The sequence below is a fragment of the Lygodium microphyllum genome, chromosome 6, assembly GCF_053477565.2.
Source record: "Lygodium microphyllum isolate KBCC chromosome 6, Lygodium_microphyllum_v1.1.10, whole genome shotgun sequence".
NCBI lineage: Eukaryota > Viridiplantae > Streptophyta > Polypodiopsida > Schizaeales > Lygodiaceae > Lygodium > Lygodium microphyllum.
In genome coordinates, this window is record NC_141140.1 from 73,605,049 (window position 1) to 73,626,199 (window position 21,151).

Below are 21,151 nucleotides of genomic sequence, written 5' to 3' on the forward strand. Positions count from 1 at the left end.
ATTGGAGAGCTTCTACCCTAGGACAAGGCATTTGTTACAAGAGGATCCTGATTCCCTTGCAAGAGTAACTGGCTATCTTGTTTCAGAGTAATACTTAAGTCTTCTGTTGTATGTTCCTTCTTTGGCTGCCATTCTGACAGTTGCACTATGGGTCAGTGCAGCAAAATGTGTCTGCAAAGGTGATTCCACAGGCAGGTGCTATGAACAAAATATATATACAGAGCCTCTACCATAGGCCAAGGCATTTGTTACAAGAAAATCCTGATTCCCTTGCAAGAGTAACTGGCTACCTTGTTTCAGAGTAATAATTTTGTCTTCTGTTGTATGTTCCTTCTTCGGCTGCCATTCTGACCGTTGCACTTGTGGGTTGGTGCAGCGAAATGTGTCCACAAAGGTGATGCCACAGGCAGGTGCTATGAACAAAATATATATACAGAGGCGATGCCAAGACACAATCAGCGGCCAACTAGCGGATGGCCTAGTCACTCCACATCTTTCTCATTAAATATCCTGTCTATCCCAGCATTTGGCACAGCCATTGCACTGCACCTTTTCCTGACTCTACACTCCTGGCACAGCCATTGCACTGGCACACAAACATCTTTCCTGCAAATACGGTGAAGTGAGGAAAATCTCTGGTTGAATGCAACTTCATGAATGGTGTGTCATACTACTCACTCAGAGGGCAAGCCTGACAACAGACACTGCTACAGCCTGCCATAGCACCATGACAAAGCACTAGCATCTTCAGAATGTTCATGTACAAAAGTGCATGCACCAGCCTAAGCATACTTTTGACTCATATAAACACAAAAAGCCACAAAACTGTCTGAAATCTTGCAATCACTCCTTATCACCTCATGGATAGGCATGGAGGAATTGTGGCAAAGGAGCACATTTTCTTCCCTGTCAAAGGCTTGCCCCAGCTTCAAAGGCTAGTTCAAAGGCATGTCCACCAACGACCATTGGTTGGTGGTTTTTTATATTGGTTAAAACACACATCCAAATTGTGTGGTATCAAATGAAACAACTAATTTACTTGTAAAGAGACTTTCCACTTTTCCTTGAAGCTTCAAGACAATGCTAGATCCCTGCAGATGTAATCCTTTGTTCAGCTGCATAGAACAAACCATCCTTGAAGTACAAACAGAAAACAGTAAGAATGGGAGGGGGACCATTGAGGAAGTAAATACCCAAAAGGAGCGTTTCAAGAACAAAAACAACACATTGAAAAGAGGTAAATAAGACTGCCCATAACTGTAAAAATCCTATAAGAACACTACTGCAAAAACTGCCAACTTATAAACATCCAAAGAACCATGTCCCAACAACATATATACATGTGAAACGTCTCACTGGCCGATAAACCCACCAAGGTTGTGGTAGGGAAAAAATTGCCAGAAGCGAAAAGTACAAGCTTTTTGACTCTGTGCAACAGCAAGAAACTTCTCTTGGATCAGCCCCGGTAAAAATTACAGCTGCCAGCTGCAGATGACTTGCCATACTTCAGGCCAGCTTCAAAAACAAAAATAATATCTCGAACAGCAGAGGATGATCCAAGAAAAAGGTCATATGAGATGACAGTCTGTCAATCCAATCCTTTGAAAAAGCTCACAAAAAGAACACAAAGATGCTCAAGCCTCAAATACTTAGTAAAAAAAACCCTGTATCAGAAGTCTTGCTGCCAAAAAATCATGCTGCTGACTGGAGCTTTCTCGATGCTTTTCAAAACCCAATGACAGCATGATACCCTGATAACATGAGTGAGGAGCTCTTGCAACTTTGCATAACTGTTTTACTCAAGCCCATGAAGGAATGGCTTGAGACGGATGAGAAGCTCCAGAATCTTGTAGCTTTGATTCAACACAATAGATACATTGCAATATAAAACACTGAAGCACATCCAAACTGCCAAACTGCCTTGCCACTGCCACCAAGACACTATCATACAGTCACTGCAAGTTGGAAAGTTACGGGCCTTTGCTTCTTTGATGCAGTTTATGCCCTAACTCTCACCCTAACAAGAGAGTGATTTAGCAGGTGCAACCTCGATTGCCCGCCTACTTCTGCCATGTCAATTCTATCCAGACCAGGACCAGGTAATAACTCATAGGTCTGAAGCAACCTGCCAACTACCAAGGCAATCAATGGTAGTGCCAATACGCTTCCTGGACAGCATCTTCTTCCAGAGCCAAATGGAAGAAACCTAAAATCTGTGCCATTGACTTCAATTGTTTCCTGCAAAAATCTTTCAGGTAGAAATTGCTCAGGATTTTCCCAGATACTAGGATTGTTTGCTATCCACCAAGCATTAACAAGAATTCTTGTCTCGGGAGGAATGTCATATCCACCCACTTTTGCGTGCTTTGGGTTCATGTGAGGTATAAGTAGAGGAATAGGCATGTGAAGGCGAAGGGTCTCCTTCACAACGGCCTGTAAGAAAGGCAGCTTGGAAACATCTGGTTCAGTCATCCGTGACCCTCCTAAGACATCATCGAGCTCATCCCGTAGCTTACCCTGTGTCTCTTGACGATTTATTATTTCTGCTAGAACCCATTCTAATGAACATAGTGTAGTTTCAATAGCTGCATAGAAAATGGAATGGGCTGTTAAAGTCGCTCCTATAGCAGCACATATGCGAGCAGTAGAAAATGGCCATCACAAAATAAAGGAGGCATACCTTGAACATTCATGCATTCAATAATATAAAGAATGCTGTTTTCATCAATATCTTCACTCATCTGGTCTTTTAAGATGCGATCAATAGCACATTTGTGTTTCTCTTTTGTAGAATCTGAAAGCTTCCTGTTTCACCACACAGTAAATCCAATGTAGAGGAGTTTGCAAACCAAGTACATGCTGGCAAGAATGGGAAACTTTCAGACATATTACTGCATATGCATTGTTACAGACCACAAGCCCATTTACAACACAGCATTGTGCAGGATTAAGGCCACATGAGATAATAATTAGAAATAAGTGGCAAAAACTAAGAATACCCTAATGAAATAAACATCTTACCGTCTTTCCTCCAAAAAGCAATCTCTGAAGAATTTCATGCGGGTATCTTGTAGGTGCTTGCACTGGGTCAGGTAATCTTTCAAGAAGGGCCGAAGTATTGGCATGAAATCCCCATAGTTGAAGTCGAAGCTTTGCTCAAGGCGGTTCCTTTCTGCATTGTATGCCACGATCTTGACAAACAGAGGGTCGTCTTCATTCTCGAATCGCCTGTTGAACATCATCCAATACATAATGTTGTATACCATTAACTGCAGCCTTTTCCAGAGCACAATACCAGAAGTGAAGGACTCTCTTCTAAAGGTGATGTCTTCCACAGCCCTATTGATTTCATCTTCCCAACCTAGCCTTGACTCCTGAACCACTTTATTGGTGCAAAAAGGCACTGTCATGATGCGCCGCAGCCGCCGCCAATGATCCCCGTACTCCGAATACACCATATCTTGGCCTTTCCCTGTGAATACGTCGTCGACCAAGTTGCCGCTGCGAGATGCAAACCCCACATCCTGAGTGTGCAATACCTCCTGGGCTAGCTCAGGAGAAGAAATCACCACGATTTTGCGCTGTCCCATTTGGAGCAGGAAAATGTCACCATACTTTCTGGAAAAATCAGCAAGCTTCCTGTAGTTCAAGTTATCTCCCACCTGCAACCAGCTTCCCACGACCGGCCAGCAGAAGGGGCCAGGAGGCAGGCTCCATCGATGACGCTGTCTGCGCAGATTGAGAAACAGGGCAGCCACGAAGCTCAAAGACAGAATGAGAAGAGACATAACACACCTGATGATGGGGCAGGGCAGAGAGAAAACCGAGTCCATTGATGCTTTGGGAAAAGGCACGAATAACAGTAAGAGGCCCTCATAAGAAACTGTATTAGTGATATGTTGTGCCTTAGAGGTTTTTCTGTGTCTGTGTGAGAGCAGGGGACGCTACTAAAGTACTACAAGAACATAAGCTGTGTCGTGTGAGAACAGGGGATGCTAATAGTCCACGGAGCAGGGGATGCTAATACTAGAACATAAGTTTGTAATGGGGGGTGCTAATGCCAAGCTACGAGAGGTAAAAAGGAATGTTAGGGATTAAGCCCTATTGAAGATTAGAAATGAATCCACAAAGCACGAGGGTTCGTTAAGGGTGGGAGAGAGAGAAACCTGGTCTCAGATCCAAGATAGAAAGAAACAAAGAAGAAGAGACAAGAAAGATCATCATTGGCAGGTATATGTCAAAAGGAACTCAATGATCAATCACATGAGGTCCCTCTCTCTTCTGAATGTGAGAGAGAGAGAGAGAGAGGAAACCTGATGTGAAATGAGACGGGCACAAGAAAGGCAAAGGGGATGACATGTGAAATGAGAGAGAGCGAGAGAGAGAAGTGTGTGACACAGAGAGACAGAGATACAGAGAGAGAGAGAGAGAGAGAGAGAGAGAGAGAGAGAGAAGGGGAGAAGGGGAGAATCTGTGAGAAACACAGGGGTAGGGGATGAGATCCTGCAGTGAGAAGAAACAGCTAGCCGGCCGAAAAACCACCCGTGGAACACCGTACCTTTGTTTGACCCTGAAACCGCTCTCTTGGTTGACCCTGGAATAGATAGGCTTGAAAGCTTGAGCCTTGAGCCATGGCCCATGAGCCGTGAGCCATGAGCCTTGAGCGGTTTGAGCCGTCCCTTGTAAGTCAAAACTATTGGCCGTATGATTGCCAGCCTGTGTTGCCTGGAGTTCACGTGTTCACCATCTAGCCATGTCTCGCCACCTGCCAGTTACCAGCCCCTCTATTGACTTGGAGTGCACGTGTGCATCATCCAATCATATCTCGCCACGTTGCAAGTTACCACCCCCCTCTACATGCCTAGTTACAGTCCCATCCCGCCCAATTAAAAAATTCTCGGGCGTGCAAGCCCACATGCCATCAGAGGAGTGTTCACCAAAAACACCTCCACTAGCAAACACAAAAAAGCTTCTAGCTCAAAATTTTGGAGCGATTTTTAAATCAACTTACATGTATTTGCCATTTCTACAACTAAAAACTCTGAAAATCTCACGGTTTCACATCTAGTTCTTTAAAATTTAAAGTTTCTTTCTCTAAGATTTTTGCAATTTATTTGAACATTAAACCTTGGTTTTTTGTAGATGTTCTGTTGGAGTTACTCCACCATGCCTCAGTTGAAATTGGGAGGAGCATAGAGAAAGCAATTGGCCATGCAGCTCCTCGAATTGATGAAAGTGATGTAGGAAACACTTTTGCAAGTAAAGGGAATACCCCTCATATTGACTCAATTGCATAAAGTCTTGAGAAACATACCATTTGTGAGCCTTCAAGCATCCTTAGGTCAATGGACCTTCAATAGATACCACCTAACTCACAAGTAAATGTGTACTAAGTTAACTTGCACAAGTTAATTGACTTATGCAAGTCTATCAACTTTGTGCATGTCTAAGTTGTTAAAAGCCTTATGGTTTATGAGTTTAGGCCTCGTTAAAGTCTCATGGGACACAACTATCTAAAGTCTAGGCTTTAGATGTAAATCACTCTAGCCTTGTTAACATATTTCAATCTAGGCCTTCTTGGAGTAGAATGTTGCATGGAGAGTTCAAGGTATCTTTAACATAGGGGTTTAATGACTCCTCTTAATTACTAGAGGGATGTGGTGAGTTTATTCTTGTAAGCTTTTGCTAAGTTTTTGTTCTACCAATACATTTCATATCTATTCACAATTCACATGCTTATGGTCTATGAGACATAGGCCTAATTTTCCATGAGTGTCATATACTAATGTTGTTTTTTGTGTGAAACCAAAATATTGAGTGAAGCCAAGAAGACCTCTAGTTTGTAGATCTCCCTAAGGAAGAAGCCAGATATCCTTGAAGATGAACTAGAAGTTTTGTGCAAATCCATTCAGTCCTAAAGAAGGATATCCTTAACATGTGATCAAGTTGTGAATTACTCTCATTATTTGAAAATATAATGTGTAATTAAGGATTGATTTATTGTTCAAAGTACAAAAACAACTATATCTACTCTTCTTTTTACTCTAATGCAAACTTTGTTGTTTTCTCCAAAAAAAAATTAAATGGAAGCTCATAAATTTCAGCCTATGAAGGGTAAGGTAGCACTTAAAGAATAAGGTTTGCTTGTGATATGTAAGTTCTTTGTGAGACATACAACTTTCCTTTTCCATGGCACATCTTCACATAGTACACTTGGTTGTCCACAAGTTAATACCAAACACCTTCAACAAAGGAAGCTAAGATCAATCTTCAAGAGACTAAGATGGAAGTTGTTGAGCTCCTTTTGCATATAGAAGAATGCTAGACAGAGTATCTATCCATTGTAGCAAAGCTTAAAACACTTGCCTTGCTAGATTTTGCCAATTTTCTCACCCCATAGAGCTAACTTGAAATTTTCAAGGTGAAAGGCTTGCAAAATTATAAGGTCACTGGTTGTCAATCTTTAGTGCATGTTGCTTGAGAGTGTGTTCTTCTATCCCCTTCAAATGTTAGTTTAAGTAAAAAAATTGAGTGTGATTTTGAAGTCACTAGTTCTTTTCCCCTTTGCAATCAAGAATCATGCTCTTTTGCAATCATGAATCATGCTTAGCAATTTAAAATCCTTCCATCACATGGTTCCAATGGACATTTCTATCAAATTGTTGTAAATAAAGACTAGTTTGATGCCATTTTTTATGGTTGCTTCAAGTTTTCAATATGAGACCATAGCAACTAGTTGACATGCTTACATATGAGCTTATTAGTCACTATTGCATGGTATAAATGGATCATGCTACTTGTTTGATGAGAACATTCTTTTAAGTATGCTTTGATGTTGATTTTTGTACATTTTCCTATTATTACTACTATTTATCTAATATTGTGTTAACATGATGTTTTTAAGCATCTCATCTTTGTGTTCTATCAAGGTAGCTAGAAAGAGAGGGAATAAGCGAGTGATAAGTGTAAATGCATGGATGCACATGTGTGTGTTGCCAAGAAGGTGATAGCTATGGTGGATAAACAATCATTGTCACAAAAAGTTTATGAATTGTAAGTCGAGCCAATTAGAATTACACACATGGAAGCTTAAGGCATAGAGGAGCTTGAAAATGTCACATCCTTGCATAGAACTTTGGATCAAGCACATCATATAGCTTTTGGGTTGCACCTCTTTCTTCACCATTGCTTATAAGTTATTAGATCCCTTACCTCTCCTTTACATCTGCACTAGGCACCAATTTCTTAACAACAACCAATGATGGTGATTTATTCTTTGGCTGCTCTCAAGGTATTACTAATGAGAGTGTTGAGTCATCAAGACCCTCCACATAGGTGCATGCTTGGGCTTTCCAAATGAGATTGGTTTTTACATCATGGATCCAAAAGTTTAACCATTTAAGTGGTTTTGCATGGATACAATATATCTACTTAATCACATTAGTTGGTCATTACAATGCCTCATTAGTATATCAAACCAAATGACCTTTGGATAAAGGCTTCTTTGGTGGGTTGATTGAGTCCATATAGTTTATAAGTTGCAATAGTCATGATTAGCTTGAACTAGCATTCACTTTGACATTTTTCCACAATGGTGGTGGCATTTCCTTTGCATTTGTCTTGCATGAGTATATGCTTGCATCTTTAGTTGAATTGGTAGGAATCACTTCATTTCCTTTTAAAAAAATTCCTATAGCACAAGCAACAATGTACAATGCTCCAAATTTGGTGACTCCTTAAGCTTGAAAGGAGAAGTCTTACCACTTGAGCTTTATTTTTTATCTCAAAGAAAATGTCTAAGATCTTTGCATGTGGCAAGCTACTTACATTGATGAGTGCCCAAGTTTGGTTTAAGAGATTGGACTTATGAAGATGATGATTAGAAAATATGAATGCTCTTAATGGAAAATTGGAATACATAAGTGCTTATTTGAAGCAAGTCAAAGCAATGACATATGAATGAGCTCAACAAAACTCCCAAATAACATTCATGATTGGTTATATTGTGGAGAAAACCTCTTTAACCCACTTCCATGAAATAGAGATTCTGTTGAATCAAGCATGGATATTGTTGTCCTTGGACAACAACCTAGTTTTTTCTTTCTTCTACTGCCCTGGTGTTCTTCTTAAGTTCAAGATTTATCATCTTCTGCCCTATTGGTGCTCCTACCTTGGTTGAAAACCTTCTCTAAGATTCATGCTAAGCTAGGAGTATGAATCGTCAACCACAATATGTTGACCTAGAGCTATCCATGTTTTTGAAAGCATGTACAATGTTAGATGATTCATGCACTTATTTGCAAGGTTGTGTTGGGGCCTTTAATCCCTTAGAGAGACCTTGCAAAATGAGGGTTTGGAGAACCCTGCCATAGCTATAGTATCGAACACAAACCAGGGCAAAAGAACCTTCAAATTCTATGGGTGGGCTGAGCCCATGATCCCAAAACTACAAACATCTCTCTTAAAAGAAACCATATCCACAATAATATAAACAACATTATCATCTTCATCACTTTCATCATTATCCTCCATAGCTTTAAGAAATAAAGAATGAAGAGAGAGAGAAAGAGGAAGAGGAAGAGAGCCAAATACAAGTATTTTGCACAACTAAGAAGAAGAGAACATGTGATATGAGGGAAGAGAGGGACAGAAAGAGACACACAACCACTCATGTCCTCAATCCACCCTTTCACCCAAAAAACACACCTCTCCATATTTTATTTTCTTTAATTTTCCTTTTGATACATTTTCTTTCTTTTTCAAAGGCTTTAAGCCTTTGAGTTCTCAGTTGCGTGTGAACAACAACTAGCTCACCACCCACGGAAAAAAATTGCACGTGCGTCCTCACGCGTGGATGACTGCAATCATGAACATGCGCAACGAGGTGCAAAACCCCTCACATGAACAACACGTAAGAATAATGGGTGGTCACGTGCAGAAGAAGAAATAATACACGGTGGGGGCCAAAAAACAAGAGGTGGGAATAGGGGGAAATTTTGTGTGTTTGTGGTGTGATTATTTGTTTTTATTTGTGTTTTTTTGTTTTTGTTTTTTTAGTCAAGGAAAATATATTAAAAAATTTGGGGTGGTTGGGGGACTTGCAGTGTGTGTGTTTTTTTTTTGTTCATGTATATATATATATATATATTTATACAAATATGGTGAGGATTGTTTATTTGTAGATTTTTTGTTTTTCTAATGTAATGTAATGGGTTTTTTAAAATTATGATTTCTTAAAGTTGGTTTTGGGGGTTTTTTTTTAAAAAAGGTGTGGGGGAAAGGGTACTTGAGGGTTGGGTGCCTTGTTTGGGGGGGGGGGGAAGTGTTTTTTGGAAATTGGATGGGGGGTTAGTAGGAGGATAGGTGGGGGTGGGTAATAGGGAGTGGGCAGGGTGGGTAATGGGCCAGGGGGGGTGGGGGTGTAAGGGCTTTGTAGCTATACCATGTCGTTGCTACCGAATGAACCTATATAGGGAGTAGTACTGACTCAAAGCTCTGCCTTGTTTCCACACTACGTGTGATTCCCTATACCCAGTGGTGAACCCTCTTATGTGCGGCGTCACGAGGGTGTAGTCCTAGGATGTGTCTATGTTGTCCCATTTTTTGGATTGAATAATACAAGAGTATACCTTGAGCTCACATATCGTGTTACCTTTCTGTGCCATGTTGAGTGCGTAACGAGTGCAGGTTTATCACACTTGGTATCAGAGCGACTCTTGCTCAGAGTGAAGGAGTGCTCATAGAAGCAGGAGAGAAGATCCAGTGCCCCGAAGAGAATGAAGTTGTAATGACCCAAAGCGCGATGCCCCACGTCATGTCGCCCCACGTCGCGTCAACCCCCGTCGCGTCGCCCCACGTCGCCTCGGCCCCCGGCGTGACACCCCAACCCCATCACCCACCGTCTGAAGACATGACACGGCTTCCCCACGGCATGACCCACCCCACCACAGGCGAGACGCGGCTTCCCCGCACCGACATCACCACCAACCACATGGAGGACGAAAGGGAGAATGCCACCCTCCCAACAATGGAGGAGAGGAAGAAGAGCAGAGGGCAAGAATGGAGAGTGGCCCAAGAGGAGAAGGTGGCCGGATTGGAAAGGCAATTAGATGCCATGTCAGGCATGCTGGAGTCAATATGGAGGAACATGCAGATGAAGGAAGAGGAGGAGGAAAGGAAGAAAAAACTAGAAGTGGAGCAGGGCTATAGAGAATGGGTGATACAACAGCAAGAGGAGGAGAAAAGACACAGAATGCAAGAGGAGATGGATAGAATGGGTAGAGAGGAGACATCTAGGAGGGCGCAAGATACAAGGAAAGAGAAGGAGAAGATAGTAGAAGCAAGAAGTAAGAAGAAAGACAAGAAGAAGGAGAAGAAGCACCATCGTAAATAGGAGGAAGATAGTGACAGTTCAGAGGACAACTATGGAAAATTCAAGATGCCCTAACCAGCCAAGTATAAAGGAGAGAGAGATGGGATGGTCCTGAAGAAATGGATCACAGAGGTGGACAGGTACTTGAAGTATTCACGAATAATTGAAGACAGGAAGGCGGAGGTGGCAGCCATTTACTTGGAGGAGGACGCTGCCAGTTGGTACATGTTGGAGTAAGAGCTGGGCCACACCATCTTTGTTGAGATATCGAGCTCCACTCGTGATATGCCAGGGTGACCGTTGTGCATTTATGTCACCGACTTCTCAGTTGTAGATGCGGTTAGTACAACGCCCATGAATAACAGCTAGATGACAGCTATCCTTATCTACTCTAGTTCGTGGCTCAGTTAGTATGCCACCTTAGTTAGTTGTCTTTGGTTTGAGACCCATATATAGGGTTCTTCTATTTCTTTGTATGAGAGTTCTTTTTGGCTTACACAACTAAGAAGATGAAAACTGTTTTCAGCCTCCACCCTTGTATGTATTCCCCTATTGTGCAAGCAAGAAAGCTACAAGTGAGACTCCTTCCTTCTCTCCCACAATCTTGACATGGTATCAGAGCCAGGTTCGTGGTAAGGAGCTCAAGAAAGCAAGCCAAGCTCGCGGTGTTCTGGTAAGAGGAGCAGTGTTGCTTTCATTTTCTGTTTTGGGAGCAGATCTCTGCAGGTAGCACAGCCGGAAATTGCAAGAGTGCATTGTCTCAGGTTGAGACGCCCTTCGCGGTGAAGCAAGAGGGCAGTATATGCTGCGGGAGAGGGCTTTAGCCTTGACGACCCTGTTTTTTTGATTTGAGGCCATTTCGGGGCCTGTTTTGGAGGCAGAAGTTTTCTGCACGCACTCAGGAAAAGGCCCTGTTTTATGCTGTGCGACCATTGTTCTACAGGTCGGTGAAAAGTTACCAAAGAAATTGCATCGTATGCTTGTGTGCAGAGACATTGGGAGTTACAGAATCATCCTTGGTTCCTATTTATGCAAAATTGTCACTAGGAAGTGACTGTGTGGTCAAATACCACTTTCGCCAGTTTTGCAGATTTGCCCTTGTGAGGCTGAAGATGTGTTCTCTGCAGTGACAGAATTTTTTGCAGTATTCTGTAATGGCGTCTGATTCTCTTTCACAGATTGTAACTGAAAAGCTTGACAAGAACAACTTCCAAGCATGGAAGTTTAGAATGACGAATTTCCTTATGGGAAAAGGATATTGGGAATTTGTTTTGCAGGAAATGAAGAAGAACCAGTTCTTCCTGATGTTCCCAATCAACAACAAATGCAGGCATTCAAAGCATAGCATGAGAGAGCCAAGAAAGTTATGTACTGGCTGTCTATCAGTATTTCAGACTCTATGATTGTGCATATTCAGGATGCAAGTACGCCAAAGGAGGCATGGGATACTTTGTCAAAAATGTATAGCACAAATACGCAAGCCAGGAAAATGCAGCTTAAGCAAGAGTTGCATAATGTGCAAAGAGAAAGTATGAGTATCAATGACTACCACATGAAGGTGAAGAAGATTGCAGATGCACTTGCTTCCATTGGGTCGCCAGTGGAAGATGATGATTTAGTTTCTGTGACCTTGAATGGTCTAGGAAAGGATTATGCACAGTTTCGGACATCCATTTCAGTTCGTGAAAGATTTCCTGATTTTGAGGAGTTGATTGCTCTTCTAATTTCTGAGGAGCAGAGAAATGGCGGTGCATCTTCTTCAGGAGGAACTTCAAAAGAAACTATCTTCTACTCAAATGCTAGAAGAGGTAGAGGCAGAGGTAGAGGAGGCCGATTTGGAGGCCGTGGTAGAAATCAGAATATGCAGCAAACTCAAGAAAACCAGTCCTATGGAGGAGGACGTGGTAACTCTAGAGGCAGGGGGAGCCAAAGAGGTCGTGGTGGATGGCAAAGAGGCCAAAATGCAAACAGCAATGTTGAATGCTACTACTGTGGTAAAATGGGTCATATGGCTAAAGTCTGCTATAAAAAGCAGAATGACATCATGAATGGAAAATTGCAACAAGGGAATTATGCATCTTCTAGTAGACAGGGTGATGACAGAAATGAGCATTTGTTTATGGTGCAGCACATGAATAATTCTATGACAAGTGCAGAAGAAAGCAACGATGTGTGGTATGTTGACTCAGGTGCATCAAACCACATGACAGGTCATGCAGAATGGATGGAGGATGCAAGGAAAATGGAAAAACCAGGATTTGTGGAGACTGGTGATGATACTACACATCCTATTGTGCAGATTGGAAAAATTCCTTTGTCTATGCAGGATGGGAAAAAGAAATACCTGTCTGATGTATTTCATGTCCCGAATATCACCAAGAATCTAGTTTCTGTTGGTCAAATGGTTGAACAGGGCTTGCAGGTCAGATTTAATCCTCATGGATGCTTTGTTGAGGATATGAAAAATAAAGGTCGCTTGATAGCAAAAGGAAAGAAGAAGGGCAGAATGTTTACATTGGATGCAGACATGTCTGAATTGAGTGCAGCAATGTTTGCACATGGGACCGGTGTAGTTGCAGATATTGATATCTGGCATAAACGCATTGGTCATGTTAATGTACAGCGACTTAAATCAATGCAGGCCCAAAATATTGTTGCAGGATTGCCAAAATTCAAGGTTGCAGAAATGCATAAGGTATGTGAAGCCTGTCAGTTTGGAAAACAGGCAAGGAAACCATTTCCTAGACATGTTCAAGAGAGTAAGAAGCCATTGGAATTAGTCCACTCTGATGTGTGGACTACTAAAGCTGCATCTCTTGGAGACTGTCATTATTTTGTCAGTTTTATTGATGACTATAGCAGAAAAGTTTGGGTGTATTTTATGAAAAAGAAAAGTGAAGTTTTTGGGCATTTCAAAACTCTTAAAGCTATGGTTGAAAAAGAAACAGGCCTGCAAATAAAATGCCTAAGGTCAGATGGAGGGGGAGAGTACCTCTCAAATGAGTTTGCAAGGTTCCTGCAGGAGCATGGCATAAAGCAGCAATATTCATGCAGTCATACCCCACAACAAAATGGAATTGCAGAAAGGAAAAACAGGCATATTGGAGAGGTATCTCGTGCCATGCTCAATGAAAAAGACCTACCAGATTTTTATTGGGCTGAAGCAGTTGCTACAGCAGTCTATATAATGAACAGGACTCCCACTGCAGCAATACATGGGATGACTCCAGAGGAGAGGTATACTGGTAGGAAACCAGATATTTCTCATTTGAAAATTTTTGGTTGCATTGCCTATGTACATGTGCCAGATGAGTTGAGATCCAAGTTGGATCCAAAAGCTGAGAAGTGCATCTTTATTGGTTACTCTCTGCAGCAAAAAGGGTATAGATGCTATAACCCTTCTACTCGTAAGTTTACAGTGAGCAGATATGTTGTTTTTGATGAGATGAGTAGCTGGTATAAACCAGTAAATGTGATTGATGATGTAGATGCACAAAACGGTAATGCTGCACAGAATTCACAGCAGCAGTCACAAAATATTAGTGGACCTGGAGCGTCCTCTAGCAGTGGTTCACATTCTTCGCCATAGACAGGCAGATTGAGATCAGGAGAATCTTCTCAAAGCAATGCAGATAGTGATATTCAGGTATCACGAAAAGGAAAAGAGAAGGTAGATCAGCCCATGTTTGATGTGAATGCAGGTCACTCTTATGTGGATGGTGAATCCAGTGGCTCAGAACAGAGCATTGATGATGAGTTGGGTATTCCTTCTATTGTTACACCTGGAGTAAGGAAGACCAGGGATGTTTTGAGAGCACCTGGGAGTGAACCTACTTTGCGCAGGTCTATCAGAGCTAGGTATCCTGTGGATAGGCTGAAATATGATGGATTTACAGCCATTCACTATGCATATATGGTCAAAGTGATACAGGAACCAGAACCCACTTCTTTTGAGCAAGCCATAGGAAAAGAAAAATGGGAGAAAGCCATGGATGAAGAAATGGATGCCTTGGAAGCAAATGCTACATGGGAATTGGTACCTTTGCCTAAAGGTAAGAATGCAATTGGCTGTAAGTGGGTTTATAAGGTGAAGCACAATGCAGATGGTTTTGTGAATAGATACAAGGCAAGATTAGTAGTCAAGGGGTATGCACAAACATATGGCATTGATTATGAAGAAACATTCAGTCCAGTTGCAAGGATGGCAACCATAAGAGCAGTCATTGCTATGGCTGCATCAAAGGAATGGTCTTTACATCAGATGGATGTAAAGAATGCCTTCTTGCATGGTGATTTGCAAGAAGAGGTATATATGGAGCAGCCACCAGGTTATGTGCATGCTGTTCATCCTGAGTTTGTTTGCAGGTTGAAGAAAGCATTGTATGGCTTGAAGCAAGCACCTAGAGCATGGTCTGACAAGATAGGACAGTATCTTGTCACTATTGGCTTTCAGATTTCCAAGGCAGATTTCTCACTTTATGTGAGAAAAACAGAGAAAGGTATTATGCTACTTGTCATTTATGTTGATGATTTGATTATGACAGGGGACAGTGATGAAGATATCCTTCATGTGAAAATGCTATTGAAGCAAAAGTTTGAGATGAAGGATTTGGGAGAGCTGTGTTATTTCTTGGGCATTGAGGTGATTAGATCACCAAGTGGGATACAGCTTTTGCAGAGGCAGTATGGATTGGACATGCTGTCCAAATATGGGATGACAGGCTGTAAGCCTATTTCAGTTCCTTTGGAGCAGAATGTGAAGCTAAGCACAGATGCAGGTGAGCTTCTGGAAGACCCTACTATGTACAGACGTATAGTAGGAAGTTTGATTTATATGACTATTACCAGGCCAGATTTGAGCTATGTTGTTGGATTGGTAAGTCAGTTTATGCAGGCTCCAAGGAAACCGCATTTGGATGCGGCTAGACGCATACTCAGGTATGTGAAGTCCACATTGCAGTATGGACTATTTTATGAGACTGGGGTTCAGATACAGCTGCATGGATACACTGATGCTGATTGGGCTGGTAGTATTTCTGATAGACGATCTACCAGTGGATATATGTTCTCTTTTGGGAGTGCTGCAGTCACTTGGAGCAGCAAGAAACAGCCTACAGTTGCCTTGTCGAGCACAGAGGCCGAGTACAGGGGTGCGGCAATGGCTGCATGTGAGGTAGCTTGGTTGCATAAGCTACTTTATGATATGCATCAGCCTACAGATGGGCCAGTTGTCATTTATTGTGACAACATGAGTAGTGTACACTTGGCAAATAACCCAGTCTATCATGCTAGAACAAAGCACATTGAGGTGCATTATCACTATGTGCGGGAGAGGGTTTTACTAGGTCTTATTGATCTAGTTTATGTCAGCACAGAGGATCAGGTAGCTGACATATTTACGAAGGCATTGGGCGCAGAGAAGCTGCGCAAGTTCAGAGACCTGCTTGGTGTGCAGGAATTGGGATTGAGCTCGAGGGGGAGTGTTGAGATATCGAGCTCCACTCGTGATATGCTAGGGTGACCGTTGTGCATTTATGTCATCGACTTGTCAGTTGTAGATGCGGTTGGTACACCGCCCATGAATAATAGCTAGATGACAGCTATCCTTATCTACTCTAGTTCGTGGCTCAGTTAGTATGCCACCTTAGTTAGTTGTCTTTGGTTTGAGACCCATATATAGGGTTCTTCTATTTCTTTGTATGAGAGTTCTTTTTGGCTTACACAACTAAGAAGAGGAAAACTGTTTTCAGCCTCCACCCTTGTGTGTATTCCCCCATTGTGCAAGCAAGAAAGCTACAAGTGAGACTCCTTCCTTCTCTCCCACAATCTTGACAATCTTTTCGTGGGAAGAACTCCAGGAAGAATTGAAGGACTAATTCATTCCAAAGATGGAAAAATTCAAAGTGAGAGATGAATGGAGGAACCTCAAGCAAACACAAGGAAAGATGAAAGAATACGTCAGCAAATATAGGCAGATTATGCTGCAACTACCAAACATGGATACAGACACTAAATTACACGGATTTTTGTTTAGGATGAAAGAATGGGCTAGAAGAGATGTGGAGAGACAGGAGCCAACAAGCTTAGCAGAAGCCATGAGAATGGTCGAAAGACTAGTGGACCTGGAAGGCAGAAGAACAGCACAGGGGAACCAAAGCAGGTTCAACAACAATTTCAACAACAACTTCAACAACAACAACTCATGGAACCAAAGGCCCAATGCCCCTAGAGGGGCATTCATAGATACAAGGAGCCAAAACACCACCACCACCATGACCGGGTCACAAACCGCATTAGTACCAAGAGGAGGAGCAGGAAGATGGGGAAACAATCACTACAGGCCAACCCCTAGCACATTGTATGGACCCACAGGATCAAATACATCATGTTGGAGACCCCCAGGCCTGTCAGTCGAGATCAGACGCTTCAGATGCGGGGGCCCACACTACCAAAACAGATGCCCGATAGAAGATACAGCGTCATCAAGCGGATCAAGGGTGAATGCGACTAGCGCATATGGAGGAGAAGAACCACAACCACCACGCATCCAAGAAATCCCAAATGGAAGTGAGGAAAGCATGGACCACCCAAGGGTAGGGACAGTTAGTGCCCAACCCCAATGCATGGCAGCCAGAGTAGTGGCAGTCCACCATCTATACATCAAAGGCCGAGTGAGGAAGGAAACCAGCCCATCAAGGTGGACACAGGGGCAACACACAACTTCATGACACCAGAGTGCGCAGCAAAACATGGATTAAAATTATCTAAGGCCCCAGAAGGATTAACAATAACATTTGCACAAGGAGAAGCCAAGGAAATGAAACAAGTCTTTGCAGTCCAAGTAGAAGCTGACAAGTGGAAAGCAAAACTCAACTTCTTAGTAATCCCCATGGATGATTTTGAAGTGATATTGGGCTTGGAATTCTATGACAAGTATATCATAGCAATGTTCGGTAAAGGAGTAAATGAAATGATGCTAGATATGCAAGGAGAGGGCGTTAGAGTATCGTGTGAAAGAATGCAACTGCCTGGCAGGACCCCAATTAAGGTGCAAATGAAGGAGAATAAGCCAGGAGTATCATGCCAAACAGTGAAGCCAACTACAACCCAACCAAAGGACCAGACCCAAACTGCACCGATCCAAGGGATCGTTATCAGGCCACATATCATGACATGCAGTGCCAAGCAAGTAGAAAAATCAGTCAAACAAGGAGATATGGTCTACCTATGTATGATCCGACCAATTGAAGAAGAAGAAGATGGGAAGAAGCCCAAACAACGAAGCAAGAACACAGAAGTGGCAGAAATACTTGAAGAATTCAAAGATGTAATGCTAGCCGAGCTACCCAAGGGTCTACCACCTAGGCGAGATGTGGATCACAAGATTGAGTTGATCCCAGGGTCTGCCCCACTGGCCCGAGCTCCCTATCGCATGAACCACACCGAGCTCATGGAATTGAAGAAGCAACTACATGAACTAGAAGAACAAGGGTTCATTCACCCTAGTAAATCCCCCTTTGGTGCCCCAGTGTTATTTGTAAAGAAGAAGGATGGGGGACTTAGACTCTGTGTAGATTATAGGGCCCTTAACAAAATCACCATAAAAAACAAATGCCCAATGCCCCTAGTGGAAGACCTCTTAGATAGATTGCACGGAGCTAAGTACTTGAGTCGTATTGATCTTAGGTCAGGATACCATCAAATCCGCATAGCCGAAGAAGATATCCCAAAAACAGCCTTCCACACCCGATATGGTAGTTTTGAGTGGTTAGTATTAGGATTCGGCCTAAGCAATGGGCCAGGCACATTTTGTGGCCTCATGGATGGAGTCTTTAGACTGGAGATAGATATCTTTGTCATTATCTACATAGATGACCTCCTAGTCTATAGCAAAACCTTAGAAGAGCACAAGCAACACTTACACCGAGTTTTTGAGAAACTGTGGCAACATCAGTTATATGCCAAGCCTGAAAAATGTGAGCTCGTAGTGAAAGAGTTGGAGTTCTTAGGCTTTATTGTAGGAGCAGATGGAATCAAAGTGGATCCTAAGAAAGTGGAAGCTATCTAAAGATGGCCTGTACTGAAAACTGTAAGAGAAGTGCGGGAGTTCCTCGGCTTCACAGTATTTTGCTAGAGATTCATCAAAGATTACAGCCTCATCACAGCCCCCCTCTCCCACTTCACCAAAGAAGATCACGGTTTTACATGGGGGAACGCACAACAGGAAGCCTTTGAGCAGATGAAGAAGTGCATGAGCCAAACTCCCGTCCTAAGGGTGCCGAATTTCACCAAACCCTTTGAAATTTCTATAGATGCATTCGACTACGGCATAGGAGGTGTACTGGTGCAGGAAGGTCACCCCATTACTTATGAGTCTAAGAAGTTTACCGATGCTGAAACAAGGTGGAGTACATATGAGAAGGAAATGCTGGCAGTCATCCACTACCTCAGAAAATGGAAGCACTATGTTCAAGACAAGCACACAATAGTCTTCACCGACAATATCTCCCTCAAATACTTCCAATCTCAACCCAGGTTATCGGCAAAGCAAGCCCGCTGGCTAGACTTCCTAGCAGAATTTGACCTGGAGATTGAACAAAAGCCCGGCTCCACTAACAAGATAGCAGACACCTTGAGCTGGAAAGATGACCTGAAAGCTGTCAGTGTGGTCAGCAGCAACTTCATGAAACTAGTCAAGGAGGCCCTAGAGCAAGACCAAGAGATGCACAACATAATCAGAGATGTGGAAGCAGAGAAGACCCCGCATGGAATGTACACACTAGAGGAGGGTATCCTATTTTTAGGCAAGAGATTGTATATCACCAACAATTTGGAGTTGAAGAAACTCATCCTGCATGAGATACATGATGGCAAAATTGGAGGCCACAAAGCACAAAGCAAAACCTTGGAGGCCCTTAGAAAGCAGTTCTTTTGGCCGAATATGAAGGAAGAAGTAATATACTACATCAAAACTTGCCCCACTTGCCAACTGGTCAAAGCACCACGATCAAGACCAGCAGGATTACTACAACCATTACTGGTACCCAACCGCCCATGGGATGTCATCAGCATGGATTTCATTGTGGAACTACCCGAGTCCCATGGGTACACAATCGTCTTTATAGTGGTGGACTATTTTTCCAAACAGGCCCACTTCATCCCGGCCAAACCACCACTAAATGCCAAGGAGGTAGCACGCCTCTTCTTCACACATGTATTCAAACTTCATGGCTTACCACTGGCCATAGTATCAGATAGGGATGGAAGATTCATGAGCGACATGTGGAAGGAACTCTTCAAGACCCTGGAAACACAATTGAGATTCTTATCATCCTTCCACCCGGAGACAGATGGATAGACAGAACGAGTCAACCAAGGCATCGAAGACTATCTCCGGAGCTATGCCCAAGTGGACCAAAAAGATTGGGCCTTGTACCTTGATGTCTTGGAATTCCACTATAATAGCTCTATCCATTCGGCAAGGGGGTAACCCCCTTTGAGTTAGCCACAGGAAAAGAAGTCATCACACCATTGGCCTTAGCATCCGGAGCAGCCAAAGCAGAAGACCAAGATGCAGAAGAGTTCATGAAGAAATGGAGAGATCGGAATGCAGTAGCTAAGCAAAGCCTCGAGCAGAACAAGATCACCATGACCGAGCAAGCCAACAAGAAAAGAAAGGCCATACTATTCACCAAAGGAGACATGGTCCTAGTCAAATCTAAGAATATGTCACTTCCCAAGAACATGACTCCCAAGTTCAATCATCGCTACTATGGACCCTATCGAATCACTCAAGTGCTGAACGAAGTCACCTACAAACTAGACATGCCAGACAGTGTTTGTGTTCATAATGCATTTCATGCTCGTCTTTTGCGCAGGTTCTATCCAGACAACTAATAGGGACGGCGCATACCAATGCTCCATTCCAACGGTCCCTTCAAAGCATAAGCATTCCTCTGACACTGGGAACAAAGAGGCTTCCCCGAATACCTCACCAAGTGGCGTGGGTGTCCACTCAAGGAGGCCACTTGGATCTTAGAAGTGGAGGCTCGTGAATGCGGCAAAGATGCCTTCGCCCTTTGGCTTGAGGAGAACCCCCTGCCCCTTCCAACGACCCTTGAGCCTCTCCAGAAAACCAAAACAAAGCGGTTCTCAATCATAAACCGTGACGTGCCTCCACTCCTCAAATGTAATTGAGTCGAGGGTGGACCGTATGGTGATAATCATCAATAACTCCAAACACAAAGCCCCAATAATCCAGTCTAGATGGGCAGACATTGACCAGCTTGCTAGAAAAGGCTGTGTTAAGACCCCCAAGTCCTAGTGCGGCAGACACTGGCCAGTCTGATAGTATAGACTGTGTTAAGACCCCGTAGTCCCTTAGACCAGCAGACACTGACCAGCTTGATAGCAAAAGTTGTGTTAAGACCCCGGATGAGTCAATAACAAATGCTACCCCTAGATTGCTGAGGACAGCAATCCAGTAAGCGCGGGTGAGTGTAAGGGCTTTGTAGCTATACCATGCCGTTGCTACCGAATGCACCTATATAGCGAGTAGTAGTGATTCAAAGCTTTGCCTTGTTTCCACACTACATGTGATTTCCTATACCCAGTGGTGAACCCTCTTATGTGTGGCGTCATGAGGGTGTAGTCCTAGGATGTGTCTATGTTGTCCCGTTTTTTGGATTGAATAATACAAGAGTATACCTTGAGCTCACATATCGTGTTACCTTTTTGTGCCGTGTTGAGTGCGTAACGAGTGTAGGTTTATCACAGGGG

At 42.9% G+C, this 21,151-nt stretch overlaps 1 protein-coding gene across 1 annotated transcript; it reads right to left on the bottom strand.

Moving 5' to 3' along the window:
• Nucleotides 1–1,283: 1,283 nt before the first annotated feature.
• Nucleotides 1,284–4,606, bottom strand: LOC148034679 (trans-cinnamate 4-monooxygenase-like). The gene is made up of 3 exons (XM_087679644.1): nt 3,022–4,606; nt 2,681–2,805; nt 1,284–2,585 (listed from the first exon to the last, which is right to left on the bottom strand). The coding sequence occupies exons 1-3, from the start codon at nt 3,831–3,833 to the stop codon at nt 1,999–2,001; spliced, it is 1,524 nt and encodes a 507-aa protein (XP_087535770.1). The 5' UTR covers nt 3,834–4,606; the 3' UTR covers nt 1,284–1,998.
• Between the last annotated feature and the right edge of the window lie 16,545 nt (nt 4,607–21,151).

Bases quoted from the DNA above. Each gene is read 5' to 3' on its own strand.
- LOC148034679 (XM_087679644.1), bottom strand. From the start codon at position 3,833: ATGGACTCGGTTTTCTCTCTGCCCTGCCCCATCATCAGGTGTGTTATG. The intron at 2,806-3,021 runs GTAAGATGTTTA...GTGGTGAAACAG, and splicing joins TGCTTTTTGGAGGAAAGACG to GAAGCTTTCAGATTCTACAA. The intron at 2,586-2,680 runs GTATGCCTCCTT...TTTTCTATGCAG, and splicing joins TGAATGCATGAATGTTCAAG to CTATTGAAACTACACTATGT.